The 19,089-nt window shown below is 37.1% G+C and overlaps 2 protein-coding genes, 1 long non-coding RNA gene, 2 other non-coding genes and 1 pseudogene across 8 annotated transcripts; 3 read left to right on the forward strand and 3 right to left on the reverse strand.

Annotated features, from left to right (window-relative positions):
- Positions 1 to 2,524: 2,524 nt before the first annotated feature.
- Positions 2,525 to 3,409, forward strand: LOC137727113 (putative galactinol--sucrose galactosyltransferase 1 pseudogene; annotated as a pseudogene). The gene is made up of 2 exons (XR_011067725.2): positions 2,525 to 2,753; positions 2,851 to 3,409. The product of XR_011067725.2 is annotated as a putative galactinol--sucrose galactosyltransferase 1 pseudogene (transcript).
- A 4,374-nt stretch (positions 3,410 to 7,783) lies between these two features.
- LOC137741662 (uncharacterized) lies at positions 7,784 to 12,131 on the forward strand. 3 transcript variants are annotated; one of them, XM_088679415.1, is made up of 11 exons: positions 7,784 to 8,233; positions 8,682 to 8,766; positions 9,171 to 9,367; positions 9,790 to 9,872; positions 10,467 to 10,512; positions 10,609 to 10,665; positions 10,803 to 10,857; positions 10,936 to 11,036; positions 11,148 to 11,211; positions 11,315 to 11,448; positions 11,553 to 12,131. In XM_088679415.1, exons 1-11 carry the CDS (start codon positions 8,153 to 8,155, stop codon positions 11,613 to 11,615), a joined length of 966 nt encoding a protein of 321 aa, XP_088535541.1. In that variant the 5' UTR covers positions 7,784 to 8,152; the 3' UTR covers positions 11,616 to 12,131. The 3 variants fall into 3 exon arrangements, with proteins under 3 accessions (XP_088535541.1, XP_068337461.1, XP_088535542.1); XM_068481360.2 differs by having other exon boundaries at positions 11,781 to 12,131; XM_088679416.1 differs by lacking the exons at positions 10,803 to 10,857; positions 10,936 to 11,036 and having other exon boundaries at positions 11,781 to 12,131.
- Positions 12,132 to 13,482: 1,351 nt separating this feature from the next.
- On the reverse strand, positions 13,483 to 14,022 carry LOC148692824 (uncharacterized). The gene is made up of 2 exons (XR_015953187.1): positions 13,884 to 14,022; positions 13,483 to 13,666 (listed from the first exon to the last, which is right to left on the reverse strand). It is a non-coding gene; the product is annotated as an uncharacterized LOC148692824 (long non-coding RNA).
- Positions 14,023 to 14,028: 6 nt separating this feature from the next.
- On the reverse strand, positions 14,029 to 16,534 carry LOC137741663 (THO complex subunit 4A). The gene is made up of 5 exons (XM_068481361.2): positions 16,172 to 16,534; positions 15,934 to 16,083; positions 15,397 to 15,465; positions 15,118 to 15,311; positions 14,029 to 14,520 (listed from the first exon to the last, which is right to left on the reverse strand). Exons 1-5 carry the CDS (start codon positions 16,340 to 16,342, stop codon positions 14,316 to 14,318), a joined length of 789 nt encoding a protein of 262 aa, XP_068337462.1. The 5' UTR covers positions 16,343 to 16,534; the 3' UTR covers positions 14,029 to 14,315.
- A 16-nt stretch (positions 16,535 to 16,550) lies between these two features.
- TRNAV-AAC (transfer RNA valine (anticodon AAC)) lies at positions 16,551 to 16,624 on the forward strand. Its single transcript has one exon. It is a non-coding gene; the product is annotated as a tRNA-Val (tRNA).
- A 1,682-nt stretch (positions 16,625 to 18,306) lies between these two features.
- TRNAC-GCA (transfer RNA cysteine (anticodon GCA)) lies at positions 18,307 to 18,378 on the reverse strand. The gene has a single exon. It is a non-coding gene; the product is annotated as a tRNA-Cys (tRNA).
- Between the last annotated feature and the right edge of the window lie 711 nt (positions 18,379 to 19,089).

Raw genomic sequence — 19,089 nt, forward strand, 5'->3', positions numbered from 1 at the left:
AAAATTGCACCTACAAAGGCCAAGAGCCTCACGCACTCACGATGAATAAGGGGGCTTTGGCCGAAAAATCTCCGATGCCAAAGTTAGAATTTAGAGATAAAAGTGTTCAGAGAGTTTTTTTTAGAGTTTTGCAAGAGTGTGAACCTAGGTTTTTAAAGAAAAGTGAGTAATATTTATAGGGCATGGCCTGTCCTCATTGGAGAAAGAGTGGCCGGCCCTTTATGTATATTTTGGGTGTTATTTGGTGATTAATTTGGTGAATGATTAATGGATTAATTAGAAATTAATCCATTAATTACCCTATTTAATTTAATTTATATGGAAGGTTTTGAAGGTTATGGAATGATTTCCTTGTAGAGGATATGGAGTAAAGATGGATGAGATAAATTTGAACTTGTTACCTATTTTGGGCACCCTTGACTCGGTTGATGGATGATTCTCCACTACTTGCGTGTAAGGAACCCGATGTGTCTCGAGAGTAATTTTGTCATCTTCACCTAAAAATCCACGCGCCACCTCTTAATTATTTTTGACTCCACAATGCTAACAAAACCAAATTGACAAAAATGAACCACAATGACAAGAATTGAAAATTGAGTGAAATTGAGATAGAACACACTTACCAAAATTCCATTTAAACTACATAATATGCAGACGATACATGAATTGAAATTGCGTCTACAGTTGTCGAACATAGGGTGTGATTTCTAAATAGTTATAAATACTACACTGATAAGGTAGATTTTTACTGAACGTTTATCTGGAGCATGAATTCTTTTTATAAATTGATAGAGAGCCGTATTTTTACTCATTTCCGATGTGGGACTAACTATTCTCATATAGTTGTTACATCACGATCATCTTCTTCAATGTGAGACCAACTAGTCTTAAGGCCTGTTTGGGATTGAGGTGATTAAAAAAAAAGCTACTATGAAAATTTTTGGTGTTTGGTAAACTTTGAAAAACAGCTTTGTTTCAAAGTTGAAGGTGAAAAAAAGCCCAAAACCAAGAGATGACAAGAAGCTGCAATTTGCAGCTTCCAAAAGCAGCTTATTTTCACCCACACACGGGTGAACAGTGTACACGTTTAATGAAATATGAATAACCCAAAACTGCCCTCCCTTTCCCTTCACCTACGCTCTAACCTTTCCAGAGCTCTCTCGCACGCTCTTCACCTCAGAGCTCTCTCGCATAACCCGAACCAGAGCGATCTCTCTCGTTCTCTCGTTCCAAAAACTAGCGAACTCGTTCTCTCGTTCTCCAGGTTTCTCCAGGTAAGCTTCTCATTTATTTGTTTGGATTTTTCAAATTAGGGATGGGGAGATTAGGGAAAGAGGGGTGGGAAGAGCAAAGGGATGAGGGTATGGGTGTCGGGAAAAACAATTGGGGATGGAGGGTGGGGAAAAATTAATTGGGGAAGGTGATATGGTTTGTGGAAAAAATTAATTGGGAAAAAATTAATTGGGGAAAAAATTAGGGTTTGTGGAGGAAACAAAAAAAAATTGAGAGAGAAGTTTGATTACTTGTGATATTTGTGATATTTGATTATTTGTGATATTTGATTCTTTGGCGGAGATTGTAAGACATGTGTTAATTATTTGTGATATTTGATTTGTTTCTGTCCATTGTTCCATGATTGCTTGGTTTCTGGTTTTTCTCAGTGTGTTCTCATGCTGTCTTCATTATCTTTTTTGTGGTACGGTCTAAATTCTGAGTAGAGTTTCCTACTTTCAGTAGTTTGTGCACTCCTGAAGGCCATCTTTTGGTGCAATCAGATTTTAATAAACAAAGTGAACAACATAATGCTAATTGAAAAAAAAAACATGAAAACAAGAAAGAAAGGAACGGATTTAATCTAACCTGGTATCGTTTCAGGTAATGCTATTACTGTTAAAAGTATGGTCATACTGTTAAAAGTATGATCACAAGGCTTCACACATTCTGACTTGTTAGCTAATGCATTGTTAGCTCATTAATTAACAGTTTAATCTATTGGGGTTCATTGGTTATCTATTATTGACCAAAATGGATGCCATTGGAGGAAATTTAGTAGTAAGAGGATGCAGAGCAATAAGTGTTTTTTGTTTTGAGAGACAAACTAGCTGATACGATGATGGGTATCACGTGTTGGCATTACTTGTACAAAGATTGAACTTAATTTTAGGTACATTTAGAGCTGCAATATTATACCCCCCATGATGTTTGGGTTTATTATCCCTGTTTCAAGATGTTTTTAGTTCTACATATTGGGAGTCGATGATGAAATTTTGGTTTAAACATGGTATTGGATGACAAAAGTGCACCGAGAGATAGGAAGCAATCTGGGTAAGGAGAAGGTAGATTCTGATGATTTATCTTTGTCAATTTAGTCTCTGAACACATATAATCAGACCTTAGTGATGGGTCCAGCCAATTATTAATCATGGCACCTTATACTCATGGACTCTTTTTTTTTTTTTTTTTTTTTTTTTTGGGAGTTGTAGTTTTGTCTCTTCAAATAATGTGTGTTTTCTAATCTAAATTATGTTATTACAGTCTTCTGAAGATATGGAATCTGAACGATGTTACTGGAGTTGTGGGGGTCTTCAATTGCCAGGGAGCTGGGTGGTGTAAGGTTGGAAAGACGAACCTCATCCATGACCTGGAACCAGGCACAATTACCGGGGTTATTCGGGCTAAAGATGTTGATTATCTGCCCAAGGTTGCAGATGAGAAATGGTCTGGGAATGTTGTCGTATTTTCTCATCTTGGTAGTAAGTATAGCATTTGATTTGTTCGTGTAGTCTTGACGCTTTACTAGTAGACCATACTATTTAGAGTTTTTAACAAATTCATTGATTAAATTTGCAGGAGAGGTGTCTTATCTTCCCAAGGATGCATCCATGACAATAACATTAAAAACCCGGGAATATGAAGTCTTCACAGTGGTTCCTGTCAAGGAACTGTCCAACGGCGTAAAATTTTCTCCCATAGGCCTAATCAAGATGTTGAACTCTGGGGGAGCCATAAAAGAATATGATGAACCTAACACAAGCACAACAGTTGTCGTGAAAGCTCGTGGATGTGGCACATTTGGAGCCTACTCATCAGCTCGACCCAAGAGGGTAACAGTTGATTCGGAGGAAACTGAGTTTGGATATGAAGACATGTCTGGTTTACTCACCACTGATTTGAGGGTGCCGGTGCCGGAGAAAGAACTGCACCTTTGGGACATCATCATCGAGTTTTAAGGTATAAATTACAAGTGTTGTATTAGAATGTTGTGTAGGCCTGTAGAAGGAAGCGGTGTACCTTGTCGTTGTAGTAACTAAAATTGGGAGGAAAATGCAGACTGCTGTTATTGTCTGCATCGTGGCTTGTAGTTTGTGTTTGTGAAATTGGGAGAGAAATGAAAGCTTCTATTTCACTAGTCAAATGTGTGACCGTTAGTATTATTTTGATAGTTTGAATCTTGACATAGAATGTTTGCTTGCTTGGATGCTTGCCCAATGTTTGTGATGTGGAAAGTCTGCTAGGCGGAGCTGAGTAGCATTTTACATACTTGCTTTGTATAATTATTACAATACAAAACAAATTTTCAATTGTCAGGAAAATATTACTTGGTAGATGCGGGGTACCCACAAATGAGAGGTTATTTGGGACCATACAAAGGTGAAAGATATCACCTCCCGGACTTTCGTAGGGGTGCCGAACCAACGGGTCACAAAGAGGTATTCAACCACAGGCATTCTTCTCTTAGGAGCATCATTGAACGAACTTTTGGGGTATGGAAGAAAAGATAGGCAATTTTAAGGGATATGCCTAATTACCCGTTCAATAAGCAAGTGAAGATTGTCATTGCTACAATGGATCTTCATAACTACATACGGAAGTATTCTGAACGTGATCGTCATTTTGATGACCCCAGGGACTTTTGTGAAGAAAGAGATAGTAGTGATGATGATGATGATGAATATCAAAATTATCAAGTTGAAGGATCACATGAGATAGAGGCATTAAGAAATAGAATAGCAACAAGTTTGATGAATGCATCTAATTAGACTACTTTCAAGTACATTAACAATATTGTACTAATGAATCCTAACTATTCACTCTAAAATATTTCTATTAAAGTAGTTTGTCATACTAATTAATATTTAAGATAAAGTTTATAAATATTTTTCTTCTAAAAATAAAATATATTTAGTAATTCACTTTTATTTGTTAAGAAAATTAAATTAATAGCACATCTAGTAATATACCCTTTTTGGTCATTTCACACAGTCACAGCTGTTTTACAAAAAAGTTTACCAAACACTATGATACTGCTTTTTTTTTTTCCAAAAGCACTTTTACAAAAAAGTTTACCAAACACTTTGCTGGCTTTATTTCACAGCCGCTTATTCTCACAGCACAACCGCTTATTCTCACAGCAGCTTTTTTTCAAAGCACAGCAATACCAAACCAAACCTTAGAGCATCTCCACCAACCTCCAATTGTCCTTGCAATTGGGTTGAACTGTCTTGTTACCAAAAGAAAATGGCTCCACCAGTGAAGAAAAGGAGAAGTAATTGGATGAAAGGTAGGAGCCCTTGCGGCTGCCCTGCCAACGATTGGTAATTTTAAGTGCAGCATACAACAAGGGGGCTCCCCTACGTGCAGCCCACCAAAGCCAAATGGCTCAGATTTGATACATTTACAGCGGTTAGATTTCCAACGATTTGTTGATGAGGACAGTTAAAAAAATTGAAAATTTTGCTGCTGCGCCATATGGCGTTTTGTGGAGCCTCTGATTTTAAAGATTGAAAAATTCAACGGTCAGAATTAATCCAACTCTAAAAAAACTAATAAAAATTACCAATTTTTTTTTTGTTTAAATTCGAAAAACTTACAAAGTTCACACTTAAAAATCTTACAAAGTTCAATACACTTGCAAATTAAACAAAAATTTACGCCATAATGACATGTGGAGGATAAGACAAAGAAAACAATAGAAAAAAATAATATATATTTGTGAATAGTAATCGTTCTTGCTCTTCCTCCTTCCAAACGGATGAACTTGTACAAAGAGAATTACTTATAACCTACCCACCCATTGTGGGTAGGGTGTGCCCTTTGAGTCTAGTACCTATTCATTTTTAACAATTATTTGAGTGAAAAAAAAAAAAAAAAAAAAAAAAAAAAAAAACACTCTACTTGTATAAATAACATAAAATCTCTCGTCTAGTACAAGATCCGTTAGCACCAATTCATAATCTTCCACGTAAACAAATTAATGAAATTCTTAAATCTTTTAGGGCCATATTTATTTCTTTACTTCATCCGATTGATCTGATGATATTTCTCATCTTAAAATTTGGAGAGATTTCAACTTTAAATCCCACCACGTCATAATATATAAAAGAAAAATAAATAGAGTTTCAGGTCCTAACAGCACATGCCTATTTACAAGTGACTCAATCATACTCCAATGTGAATTGGTACGTAGAGAAAAAATTACACATAATAATGTATTATTGGATCAAGACGTCACACTACAGCATACCCAGTTTATGAAAGTTTTTTCTAGTGTAGGTGAGCAAATATAAGTTCATATCATAGCATACCCATGAGAGGACTGAGTACTTTACGATTGTGAGGACCTTAAACAACGTCATGAATACAATTACCATCTCGACAGTTAGATAATGATTGCATTAAATACATATATTAATATAATTATCTTTGACCGTTAGATGATGATTATTGTAAATACATGAGAGCATAGTCAATTCCACGAAGTAGAAGATAAATACAAGTATTGTATACATGGTATAGATAGAGTGCCCTTGGGGGACATCTTGGGTTATAAATGACTGAGACGTATTGGAAAATCATAATATAGGACCTTTATGTTATAAACTCATCAATATCGTCCTCCACCACATTCATTGACATGCTTATCTATGTTGTCCTTGTAGTCTCATTCCGTAACAATTTCCAATAATTTGCTAACACAAAATATAAGAACAATAATTAATTTTTTTAATACCCTTTTCATACAAGCAAATTACTCGAAACTAGTCTAAGGAGAGGTGAGACGGTTTTTAATGCCCGAGGAGTGAGTTAACCACCATAGCAATTAATCACTAACAAAAAATTATTTCAGAACAAACATCTTTATCAAATAAGCGAAAAAAAGAATTACATTTTAAACTGGAATTCATCACCAGGGCAAAAACGCCAAAAGAACAAAAAGCCAAACTGAAGACGAACAAGCAAACAGACATATCATAAAGAAGGAAAGAGAAATAAGAAAGATGTTGCTACACATAGCCCTCACACTTCTCTCTCACTTGCATCAATTGACGGACATGGCAATCTATTCTTGTTCAAAAACCTTACATACTAAGATGGGAGTCTATCGACCTATACAAAATCACTCTCTCCGATCCTTGATGCAACACAACATAATATGCCACTTCATTAGATGCCCGATGAACCGAGGACCAGCTGCATCCGTGAAGGACTCCCGCATGTGGACAATTAAATTGGCAAAAATAAAACCACAATGACAATAATTGAAATCTAGATAGAACATACTTACCGAAATTCCATTTAAGCTAATTAATATGCAGACGACATTTTAGCATTTTGGCATCCTTTTTTCCTTCTCTTTCTTGGTCCAAAGAAAAGAACGAAAAAGAGATGCCAAATGACTAAAATGGTATCTACAATTGTCGGACGTGAATTCTAAATAATTATAAATACTATACTTATAAAATAATTTTTGACTTAACATTTAACCGGAGTACAAATACTTTTTATAAGTTAGTAGAGAGCCGTATTTTTACTCATTTCCGATGTGGGACGAACTATTCTTATATAGTTGTTACTTCATGAACATCTTTGATGTGAGACTAACAATTCTTATACAGTTGATTGCTAGTGTATACTAGGTTGGGGTTATGGGGTTCTTTCAATAGGTTAGGGGTTGCAATAGGTTAGGGTGTGCCATATGAACCTAATACTTAAGGATTTTTAACGGTTATATGGTGAGTCCTTCTGGTACAAGATTCATTAGTCACTAATTCACAATTTTTCACGAGTGTACGTAAGTAAACTAATGAAATCCATTAACATTTTAGAGACATATTAATTTCTTTTTTCAACCAAGTGATTCAATCATATTTCTTGTCTTAAATTTTGAACAGGTTCTAACTTTGAATCTCAAAATGTAATATAAAAGAAAAGCAAATAGAATATGTGCGCAAATACAAGTGGTCCAATTACATCCTCTCTCAAGCATGGTTTAAAATATCCATATAAGTGGAATGTCGATATGCAAATTCATTGAAATATTGATGAATATATCAATTATTGCCCGTGTCTGATATCCCAGTACGTTTTGGGTTTAGAACTCCCTCATCTTTTAAATTATTGTAATGTTTTCAGACCCTTCCCCTCCTTTAATAATAATAAATTAAAAAATGTTGCCTTGATAGAAATTATGAAAATTTGCAATGAATATGTATATCAACTCATTCAAATTTAATTGAAATTAGAAAAAAAAAATCAAAACAAATTCAAAAGTTTGAAATATGCAATGGGTTCCGGTAAATTTTTTATAATGAATCGGTAAGTATGATCGATATTCATTGATTTTCGTATATTTAGCTGACATAGGATGAAGTTTGCATTTCACCCATCGATTTTCAATTTTTCAAATATTAACCAAAATATCAATAATTTTGTGGATATATTAAACAGTGGGCCCAAGCGACTCAATCACACCCCATCCAACTATCCAACTTTTCATACCCAAAAAGGAAAAGGAAAAAGAAAATACTATATATGTAACAACGTGTGGTAAATCCGTACAGTCCAGCACTCGACCTCGACCTCCATTGTCACCCACCCATCCACCACGTTGCCTCCCGCCCACGCCACGCCACATCACCACCGCCCCCACTTTCCAATTTCCCCTTTTTTATTATTAATTTAGATAAATAAATACTACTTTCCTTTTTAAATTTAATTTTCATTGGCAAAGAGCAAAAAGCAGCTCCGCTGTATCTCTGTCGTTCAATAATTACCGAGACGACGACCGTATCGGTTTCGGTTAAGGCCGCGTTTGGATCTGAAGGATTTAGGGTTTCGGACTTGATGCTATTGCTATTCGGTCTGTACCAGAATGTCTCAAGCTTCTTCCTTGCTTCGAAGCTCTGCATATCTCGACGCGCTGACGCAAGAGATCGAGAAGAAGCTCCAGCGGGTATATTAAACTCTTTGTTTCCCGTTTGGTTACTGTGCAAATCTAGGAAAGTAATTGAATTAATGAATAATTTAATCAAATTCCTGCCACAGTTGACTCTGATACAGTTATTTGAATTTAGTTGAGATACTGGTAATTAATTGTTCTATGTCAGAATTCGTAAATTAATTAAATTGTTGGATATCAGAATTTGTAAATTACTGTGAAAGTTTCTGAATTTTTTCAGAGTTTTTTTGTTTGGAAGCAAACGGAAAATCTTTCATACGGATTTAGCTCTGGTAATTATTATGGAAATGTTTGATTTGGGATTGTGAATAGAATGTTTGGATTTGGAGAGCGTTTGATTTTGGATTTGGGAGTTTATTAATGTGATTGCCGGCATAAGAAAAGGATTAGGGAAATTCGGGCCTAACTTTTTAGAGATTTCTGTGTGTTTAATGTGTTGTAGGCGCTGGCTTCTCCGTCGCAGCGGCGGAATTTGTTGCAGGAGTTGTTTGCTGACATAGCTTTGGAGATCGATGAGCGAGCCAAAGGTGAGTGAAAATTCTCCATGGAGTTGTCTGTTTTTGGAATTGACATTCAAATGTTTTCGGTGATACTGCTGTAAGCCTGTAATTGGTTAGCATTTTAAAGTATAGTTTTTACTTTATAGATATGATATAACTACTAGCAGTAATACTTAGGATAGTATGTTCAATCGAAAGAATTATGAGAATACTATAAGAGCACCGGTGCATTGCGTTGCGTTACTACCTTGGTAATATATGTCAAATGAGTATTTACTACCGCATACACATGGAACTAAAAGTGCTTCACAGGAACATTGATTAATTGCAGTCTAAGTTGTATGTTGTGGAAAGTCGTTTACTAGTGTAAGGCGTTACGTGCAATATTTATGACTGGTGTTCTCATTTTTGGAATTCACATTGCATGTCAGAAATGATTCTCAGCAGGGAAGAGGATGCAATTTCTCCTGCTGAGGATGGCATTGAAGGTCAGCTGTGCTTTTATGATGTGCTCACTGATCATTATGTTCGGGTGCCTGAGAATGGAAAACGCATCCTTGATTTGATTGTCCAACTTTGGAGCCAGTCATTTGCATCTCATATTTTTGCCTTGTTGTTCCACAAATGGGTATGTCAACGCACACCCAGTGTATTGATCTTTTTCATTCTATTTTAAAGTCGCCATTCTGGATACAAAATTCTCCTGGTTGGTGATTTGTTTTGAGAAAATCATATTGTTTCTGTTTACTTTTGGAGCTTTCACATATAAATCACGTGGATGAAGCATAAGGCCGCAAAATTGTATTTGTTAAACTGGAAAAGTATGTAGAATGGCCTTGAAAATTTGTCAAACTCATTGAAATTGATTTGGAAGTTATCAACATTCTTTATTACCGAGTTCTATTTTAAATGATTGACACAGTTGGTTTTCAGACATTCTATGAATGAAGTTTTTGTTCACGTACTTGAAGCTGATTCTTACTTCTTAATTATGTTGCCTTAGTTAATCCACTGTGATGCCGACAGGATTTAATATAGTTTTTTTGCTAGCTGTTTGAGGTTCAACTTGACAACTCTGAAGTACTTCTTCGTTACTCATCTGCTCTTGTTGAAGGTGCAACAAATGTTTTCTGGTACGAATATAAGTGCATGCTTGTTGTTTTTTAATGGTTGATTGGAGTCGTTGGAGTTACAAGTGGATGTAGATGGCCTTGCAGTATTGTGAAATGTCTATTGATTTTGTAGTGCCTTTTATTCACTTTTCAACGGGACTCCCATAGTTGAAATACTATGTAAAAACAGAATCTCTTGTCTCTTGCGTCCTTATATATTTATGTGTGTTTCCGTTCCTCCATAGTGTGATGTTAGGTAGGTGTTGCTCGTTCTGTGAAAATAAATTATGTGTCTTCGATTTCAAAAGCAGCAAAGATAGAAATGGACTTTTTTTTAAGGAACCTGGTATGACATGAAGAGTTTAATAGTATCCTACCAAAGCAACTCTTGTGGACATGTGGAATGGTCTGTCTGCTTTGTTCCCATTGCCCAACTTTTTTCTTTCTTTTGGCTGCTGCTGCTACTATCCATATGTGCTGACAAAATGGCAACTTAGGGTTATGAATTATGTTCCTTTTTTAATTTGAAATGGGAATTCCCCCATCCAAGGTTTCATTTGTTTCTTTTTGTTCTGTCTAGGAAACTTATTAATGGTAATGTGTGCAAATTTGCAGGATTGATACTCAATCAAATGCAAGGCGATTCCAATCCCTTTTTTGTGTAAGAGCCCTTTCAAAGTTGAAATTTATATGCTTCTGTTGGAGAACTTTATGAAATATTTATTTCATTTTGTGTTTAACCCACCCTTTATTTCAGTATCTGCTTGAGGATGTTGCTTTGGAGCCCAAACGGTTAAATAAAATTCCCGTACAGGTCAGAGATTCCCTTTCCAATTTTCCAGGGAACTTTTTTACTCGGTGTGGATTACTTCTAGCCATGATAGTGATTAAACAACCAATATCTATGTAGACGCTTTTAAATTAACTTTAGAATTCTTCAATAATTCTCAGGTCCAGCGAGATCTATTTCTTTTACTCTCAAGGTTTATAATTTTTTATAACTCAGGTGGGTTTTCTGGTAATGCATCTTCAGCCTTTGAATTAAGAAATTGTAATTTGTCCAGTAATGTGTTGATTCATGCAGTTGACAAGCTCGACCGCTTCTTAAGGGAATTTCCTCTTTTTCCGAACGCTTTTTTGGTTGGTAGTTCAGCAGACTTCTTTGTTATTGAACTAGCCGATCAGGTCAAATTCGCAACACTCTCCACAGCAGAACTTTTGCTTAGTTTTGTTCACACTGCAGTGATATTCATATATTAACAAATCTAATATGTTCATATTTTCTTTACTGGTCAGCTTCAAAAACTGAAGGTGGAACCAGTATTGCTGCATTACCTTTCACACATAAAAGTTCTCCAGGGTAATATTCGAACCCTTTTTTTCAGGTTTAAGATTTAAGGAATTATGTGAACCTGGAATTATAGTCGCTTTGTGTTCTGCTTAATGTATTTCTAATTTAACAGGAATGGAGCTGAGAATGGCCACAAGCACAAGGTTAAAGGCTTGTCTGTATAGCTTCACTTCTCCTGGAGGTCCAATGTACCCTACAAGAGCTGTTCGTCATGCAGCATGGGATGCATTAGATTTGCTTTTTCCCGTGAGTATATTATTCCCTATCACAGTTTTCTGGTTAAACTGGATAATTTAGTGCAATCGTATATGTTATCGTCTTCGTTATCCTAAATATTGTGCGTTATACAGATTATTTTGTTGCCAATAGTCCCATCTCTGGTTGGATGTGAGCAAAGCGGAGATTTGTATTGATAATTTGATGGCTAACTCTGAGATAGAATAAACTTATAGAGCCTTGCATGATGCATTTAGAAGTCATGCATATGCAAGGACTTACCGGTGTCTTCCCATTATTAGATTCCGAACATTACGCCATGTTTGCGTGTGTGGGAGCATAACTCTGATTCTACGGTGCAGGTTGGCAGATACCCTCGGCATCTCATAAGCCTGTTCTTCCGATTGCTATATCCATGGTACTGGCCCGCTTCTTGTTGGAATTTCGTAATGGATTGCGTAAAGGCAGTATTGTATTCTCTGTTAGGATTAATCTACTCAAGTTTGGGGAAGCTGAGAAAGCCGAAGTTTTAAAATGCTGCCAATTTCGAAAGATGTAGCCTCCTGTAAAGTTAAAAAACTAAACCCCTAGGAACCGAAGCGCAAAGTTGTTTGTAGTGAATTGTATTTGTGATTTTGTTCCCCTTTTGCCCTCTTTCGACGGAACCGAAATTGTTTCTTCTTAATTTAGATTGCAAACAATACTTTGGTTTATTGTTTGTTCCCCTTTTAGCCGTCAATTACAAGTTCTCAGTAACTTGGTTTATTTGCTTTTCCTTGATGGATCGTTTTAATTGTTTGCAGATTGCATCTCTTATTACGCAAATGCAAATCTAAGCTAAAATTAAAGAATATTTAGGGGGCTAAAACGTATCCAAGAAATTTCCTTGCCGGAAACTTTGTAGGCCTACACGTTCCGAAAGAGCTCCTGCATGAATTTCAACAAGTTTATGGAATGGCGAATGGCTCCGTGGGCAATATGCCTGCCGGAGGTTGCATTTGGTCGAACTTTTGGCGTCGACCTGAGGTTGTGTTTGCCTGAACTTTTGGCGTCTACCAGAGGGTTGTTGACCGGAGGTTGTATTTGGCCGAACTTTTGGTGTCGATTCGGGGTCGTGAATGGCACGAGACTGATCTACGGCTGTCTGAAACTGGAGATTGAAAACGACGCACATGTTCGTCATGCACATCCATTTCGCAGCCGAGACCACTCGTCCTTTCAAGTTCATTTAGTTTGGTACTGAATTTAGGGCATTGTCTCATTGCCGATACAAAACCAAACAGTTTGGTTTGGATGCCATTTACTAGTCCAATCCTGCCTGAATCAGTAAGGCAGCCGTAGTTCAGTCAGTTGGAACCAGCCAAACCGGCTCGTGCCACCCTTAGCTGAATTAGCAGTGTTTCCCAACCGATACACACAAGAAACGTACATGGATAGCTAGATTAACAAGACTGGATTGCGAACGTAGATATTAGCAAAATTTTTATCTGCCTAGGGTATTGTTTTTCCTCCAATACGAGATAACCTCATCTCTTGCTCCATACTACTCCGTGAATCACATAATTAATTACGTGGTGAGAGAGATAGAGATAAGTGCACAAAATATACCCGGAAAGCCATTGCCAAATCAAAGAAAATACCGCGAGTGACCTGTTAGATTTGAAAACCGGGATATTTTTTAGCATGACCCGTCTCTCGCCGCTTCTCTTCCGCTCTCTAGCATCGTATTTCTACTCAACAATCGAGACAAACGAATCAAACAGCGAAAACACAAGTCATTTCAGTTGAAACGTACCTATATGAATTCCAACATCAAAACATAAAGATCATATGTACATAAGTTCACATGGCATGTTGTGAGCTACTTTCAGAATTCAAGGAACCGAACACAAAAATGAATCATAGCAGAAGGTAAAAATTCTAATCTCAGAAACTCAACAAGTTTAATCCGGTCACTTGGACGGAAAACCAGCCGTATTCAATAGTGCATATGGAACTCCAACCATGGAAAGATAGAACCATGCTCCAATGCAATCTACTGATCTAGGCAACAAAAGGGTAATGTTCACAATCAAAGCAGCAACTATTAACTCTGACCCAGAATACAATCAGAATTAACGCTGTCTTTACCGAGACACCGAATAAAGACCGTCAAAAGGCAGGCATATCTGGAACTCCTTCCAGGACTAGCAAGCCTGAAGGCACCGCACATCTCTGAACATCATGGCTATGACTTCAGTAACCAGTTCTACATGTAGAACCGGCTAGTTGTTTAGTCCATACAATTTCTCTAAACGCATAATGTCAGGATCAATGCCAATTAAATTATCATTTCTGGGTCGGGGTATAAGGGAACGCTACCATAAATTAGCAGGAAATATAACCAGCTCAACTGCACCAAACACAAAGGACAAAACTTAAATAAATAACAAGATTTCAAAGCCAAGGAAAACAGAGATATCTACCTCATGCGAAGTACGCCATTTTACATGCAGTAGAACCAACCAAACTCATTGCAGCAGTGTGTGAACTCTAAGGCTCAATCCTTTCACACGTTCTGCAGCCAGTTTTGTCTTTGTGTGCGGAGAAACAGAGAGATAAGCTTCCCAATTCCATAACGCCAACTTGTTGAATGTATAAAAAGGGATTGAAGAAGCTAATGAAGTGAGAGTTCAGTTCAAAGTACTGAAACTGTCCATTAACCCACATATCTCATACCCATGTCTAAACAAACATAATAAGTGCCCAAACTACATAAGCAAGATTCTAAAAGTTCTTCCTACGCATGATTTATCTCTCAAGGAAATTGGGTTTTGATAGAAATACAGAAAATCACCGAGCACCAGTGAGCCATAAAAGATGTAATAAAGCCGACACTTCATACAGCTGATTTCACTTTACTCTTGCATTGATTCTGCTGCTGCATGGTACTTCTCTAGCTCGGCATCAAGATCTTCAGCAGAAACCTTTTGGTCCTTTTCACCACGGCCCCTTCCACTTCCACGTCCACCACCGCCCCTTCTAGGACCACGGCCACCACGCCCACCACCGCCGCCGCCGCCGCCGCGTATACGTCCAAATGCACCACCCCTACTTTGTCCCCTGCTCAACAGCCCCAACAAATACATAATCAGCTTCAGATAAATTAAAATGTGGCACAGATAATACGTACGCACATCCAACAATAATAGAAGCTCAGTCTTCCCAATTGCTACATCTCATGACTCAAACACATGTATGAGACAAAACATCAGCTATATTCGAAGGGGTAACTTAGGCATGATGGAACATCAGTTTAAATATCATACAAATGCATTTTAATCTAAATAAATAAGTATCAAAGTCATTAATTCAAGATTATTTATTTGTTTAGAATTTTCAGTTACAACATGTTTAAAGATTTTAAAGACTACAGCCCATAATAAAACCAAGCCAATAATGCAAAGTCGTAAATAGGCACAACAACATCCAGCAGATGCAAAATCAAAACTTGCACCTTGATGCATTCTTATTCCAGACAAATGTTGGCTAGAAAGATTAACTAATGCCTAGAACAAAAGCCAAGAGCTTCTTATAGCAATCAAAAATCAAAATAACCTCTTATTCCTTAAAGTCATTTACTAAAAAGCGAAAAAAATGTATAAGCACAAACATCATTGAGAGCTAATTCTAAAGTAAAATGTATGGTACACAACATACCCCATGGGTGGTCCATTCCGATTTCCAAAATTTCCATTTGCAGCAGGGGGGAAAGCAGGTGGGGCTCCAGGTGTCCCAATGTTCGTTCCTACAATCTCAATCTTCATCGGCTTCCCATCAAGCTGAACATTGTTGTATCTTTTAACAGCCGCCGCAGCATCCGTTCGTCGTGAGAAAACTACATCTGCAGTTCCCTGTGAAAAAGAGCTTTGTTTTAAACTACAGCAGGACACAAAGAATTCTCCAGAAGGACCAACAATGCAAAACTTGACAAGGTACCTTTGATCTCCCACTTCTGTCATAATGTACTCCATAACGTTTCAGGTCACCAACCTCAGAAAACAATTCCTGGCATAATAATTTGACTTTAGAAAACACAAATTGTAAAATGTAACAGAACTCAAACTCCAATCATCAATCAAATTTGTAACCAGAAACCCACTAATAAATAAACAAATCAGGATTGTAGCAACAAATGTGGATTCAAATTCTTAGTTATTTGCAAAGACTGTTAAATAAAGGCATTAAAGGGATTTTCGATGTTCCGCAGACTTATCAACCTTATCTTAATTACATGTGGATTAGCCGATTAGCTTAACATTTATTCGGCTAACATAAAAACTCCAATCTAATAAAATAATTTATAATAAGAATCCAAATTCAAAACATTTAGTTGCAAAATCCAATATCCAAATACAACTCAAATGATCATTAAAAACCCCTAATTTTGATTGATCATAAATCACAAACGAAACCACCCTCTTAAGAAACAGATCCAGCTTTTATATAGAATTTTGAAAGAACAGGGAAATCCACCTTAATGTCCTCATTGGAAACGCCATAATCGAGATTGGAGATGTAGAGCTTGGTTCCGGTTTCGATAGCCGATGCTCTTCCGGCTGGAGCCGCGTACGCCGCCGCACCAAGATCCCCATACATGTCGTGTTGCCACGCAGCCTCCGGCGCCTAAATTCCCAAAATTTATCATTAACTCAATTCAATTTCAACTGGAGAAAAGATCAGATCAGAGCCAAAGCCAGAGATTTGCTTCTACCTTGGCCGCAGCCGGGTACGGCGTCGTACGATTGGCACCGCGATTCGGCAAGCGGCGGGCGGGTCCGGGTCCGGAGGTCCCCCGGCCGCCGCGGCCTCGGGCGTTACCGGATCCCGATTTCTTGCTGGTCTTGATGAGGTCGTCCAGGGACATGCTTAGAGGGTCCTGCATATTGTTTGACAGCGGGAAGAAACGAAACCCTAGGAGCGAGAAAGTGGAGAGACAGAGGGTTAGGGTTTCTAGTGGCGGTAGGAGTTCTAAGTTACGAACCGAAGATGATGAGAGAGAGTCGGAGGAAGAAGTCTGAAAGAATGATTCGTTTATATACAGTCATTTGCTTCATGGTTTTATATTTTAAAAAGCAAAGCCTCAGCGTCATGGTTTCGTGGTGTAGTTGGTTATCACGTCAGTCTAACACACTGAAGGTCTCCGGTTCGAACCCGGGCGAAGCCACTGTTGGTTTTGGTTCCTTGTTTTGTTATGGTTTATTTTTTGCAATACCGCTATAATTCGATTCTAATCTCACTCTGCTGTTGTAAAACTCAAACTTAGCCAGTTAATCACATGGAGCTTACGTTTTTTAGGGTATTTTTTTTCGCAGTTTTTGCAATGGCTCAATTTTAATATTACTTTCCCTATAACTCAAATTCTCATTTAACTAATAGAACTCAATTTTTGTCAAATAAGTGGTGAAATGAGATTAGAAACAGGTTATCATGGGCACTGTGAAAATTATATATTTTTTATTGCATTGCAATTGTACTAGTTAATTTGGCATATGTAACATCCCATATCGTCTAAGGAAGTGGATCATGTAAGCCTTATATGTATATTTCTATCTCTACCTAGCACGAGGTCTTTTGGGAGCTCACTAACTTCGGAGTTCATCGGAACTCCGAAGTTAAGCGAGTTCGCGTGAAAGCAATCCCATGATGGGTGACCCAGTGGGAAGTTCTCGTGTGAGTTCCTAGAAACAAAACCGTAATGGCGTGGTCGAGGCCCAAAGCAAACAATATCGTGCTACGGTAGAATCGAGGTCGAGATGTGGTGAGGGCCCGGACCGGGATGTGACAACATACTCGAATAGATCATGGAAGATCGAGTTTTGATTGTATCCCTCATATGAGATCACTTTTTATATAAGTGAGGGGCTGATAATTAAACTCTAAACTTCGAAAATAAGAATAAATGCTCTTAAATAACTCATATGCATCTTCCTATTAAATTTTCTTAGACTAGATGTCCAACTTTGATTTTTTGTTTAAAATGGTTGGATGGTTGCCATTTTTGCTTTTTCCCTTTTTTCCCCAAAGCTATTCTCTCTTATTTTTAAACTTTGTACTATTTTCTCTTATCACTAAATAGAAGTTTTCTTTTATCGAGGTGTCTTGCCTTATTAGAGAATCAAGATCCTCTCTAAATTTTACAATTCGAAGCCCATGAGTTGAGAAATATGGACCATTCATTTTGAACTCTACTATCCCCATTAGCTCATTCTAGTCATCCATCTTACATAAATCACCGGTCCAGATCTTTTTATCCTGCTCTTAAACAGTTCGAATTTCTCAATCTATCAATTTCAGATTACGAGATCCAAAAATGATCTAAAATCCTTCCTATGAGACGAATAAATAGTTTTTGTTTTTTTTTTATCGAAATACATTTTTTTCTTTGAATATTAGACATGATGGAATATTTCATTGGATCTTTATATACGTTTTACAAAAATGAAAGGGGAGAAAATATTCATTTTCAATATTGGAAGAATCTCTACTAATTAATCAAATCCTCTTTGTCAATCAAAAGAGGGTGAAAAGACAAATTAGTCTTCTATCACACAAAAAAAATGATGGGTAATAATGTAATTTCCTAGTCCAAATTTTACTGTTTTTTATTGAAGCATCACCTACATGTGATGTTAAAATACCTCCAATATTTATAATTAAAAAAATAAAAATAAAAACAAAAACCTCCCCCACTCCCCCCTCTCTCTCTCATTTTTCTAAAAAGTGTATTTATACACAGAAAGTATGTAAGTAAATGCTAGTAAATATGATAATTAGTTAGACCATATTTTCATGTGATAAGCATTGGTTTAGGGAGTTCGATTTACACCGATAAAAAAAGGGCATACGAGGGCCCAACCGGGTTCGAACCGGTGACCTCTTGATCTGCAGTCAAATGCTCTACCACTGAGCTATGGACCCAATTTATTAATTGTTCCAGTATTAGAATTAATAAAAGACAGCTAATCACATTAATCTGTTTATTTCAGATGGGCCTTTATAGTTGATTAAGGTTGGCCCGGAGAACAACTTGTCGGGACCCAGAAAAGTGTTTGGCAAAAACCCACCATGTAACTCAGAAATTTGTGACTGCACTTTTGTTTTATTTAGACAAAAATACTTTGTCCTAATGCCAGTTAGTCATGGTCAAATTTTACTTTTATAACTGAAATTTCCGATCATACCCAACACAACTGTGAATTAAAATTTAATTCATTTATTGGGTGCTAATTAAACTCTTATGCGCGTTTAGGAGTTGATAGTGCTAACACAGAATCAAGCACTCAAGAAGGCAAGATTGCGTATAACCGGTGGAAGCAATCTAAACTCCTTAAGTTTGATGCTCACAAATCCTATATGAGCAAGAGCATACAGGGTTCAATCTCAAAATGTGATAAGGTGACATATTTCATGAAAGCAATTGAGGAACATTTTGTGAAATCTAATAAGACAGTTGCTAGCACACTTTCGGGCATGAAGCACGACAATTCCAAAAGTGTGTGTGAGCACATTATGGAAATGGGGGACACTGCAACTCAACTTAAGTCGTTGAAAATAGAGATTTCTAAGTCATTCTTGTTCAGTTTCATTCTCAATTCTCTCCCTTTTGAGTATGGACCATTCAAGATTTCC

Source organism: Pyrus communis, chromosome 11 (assembly GCF_041283825.1).
Source record: "Pyrus communis isolate YQ-2024b chromosome 11, ASM4128382v1, whole genome shotgun sequence".
In the NCBI taxonomy this organism is placed as follows: domain Eukaryota; kingdom Viridiplantae; phylum Streptophyta; class Magnoliopsida; order Rosales; family Rosaceae; genus Pyrus; species Pyrus communis.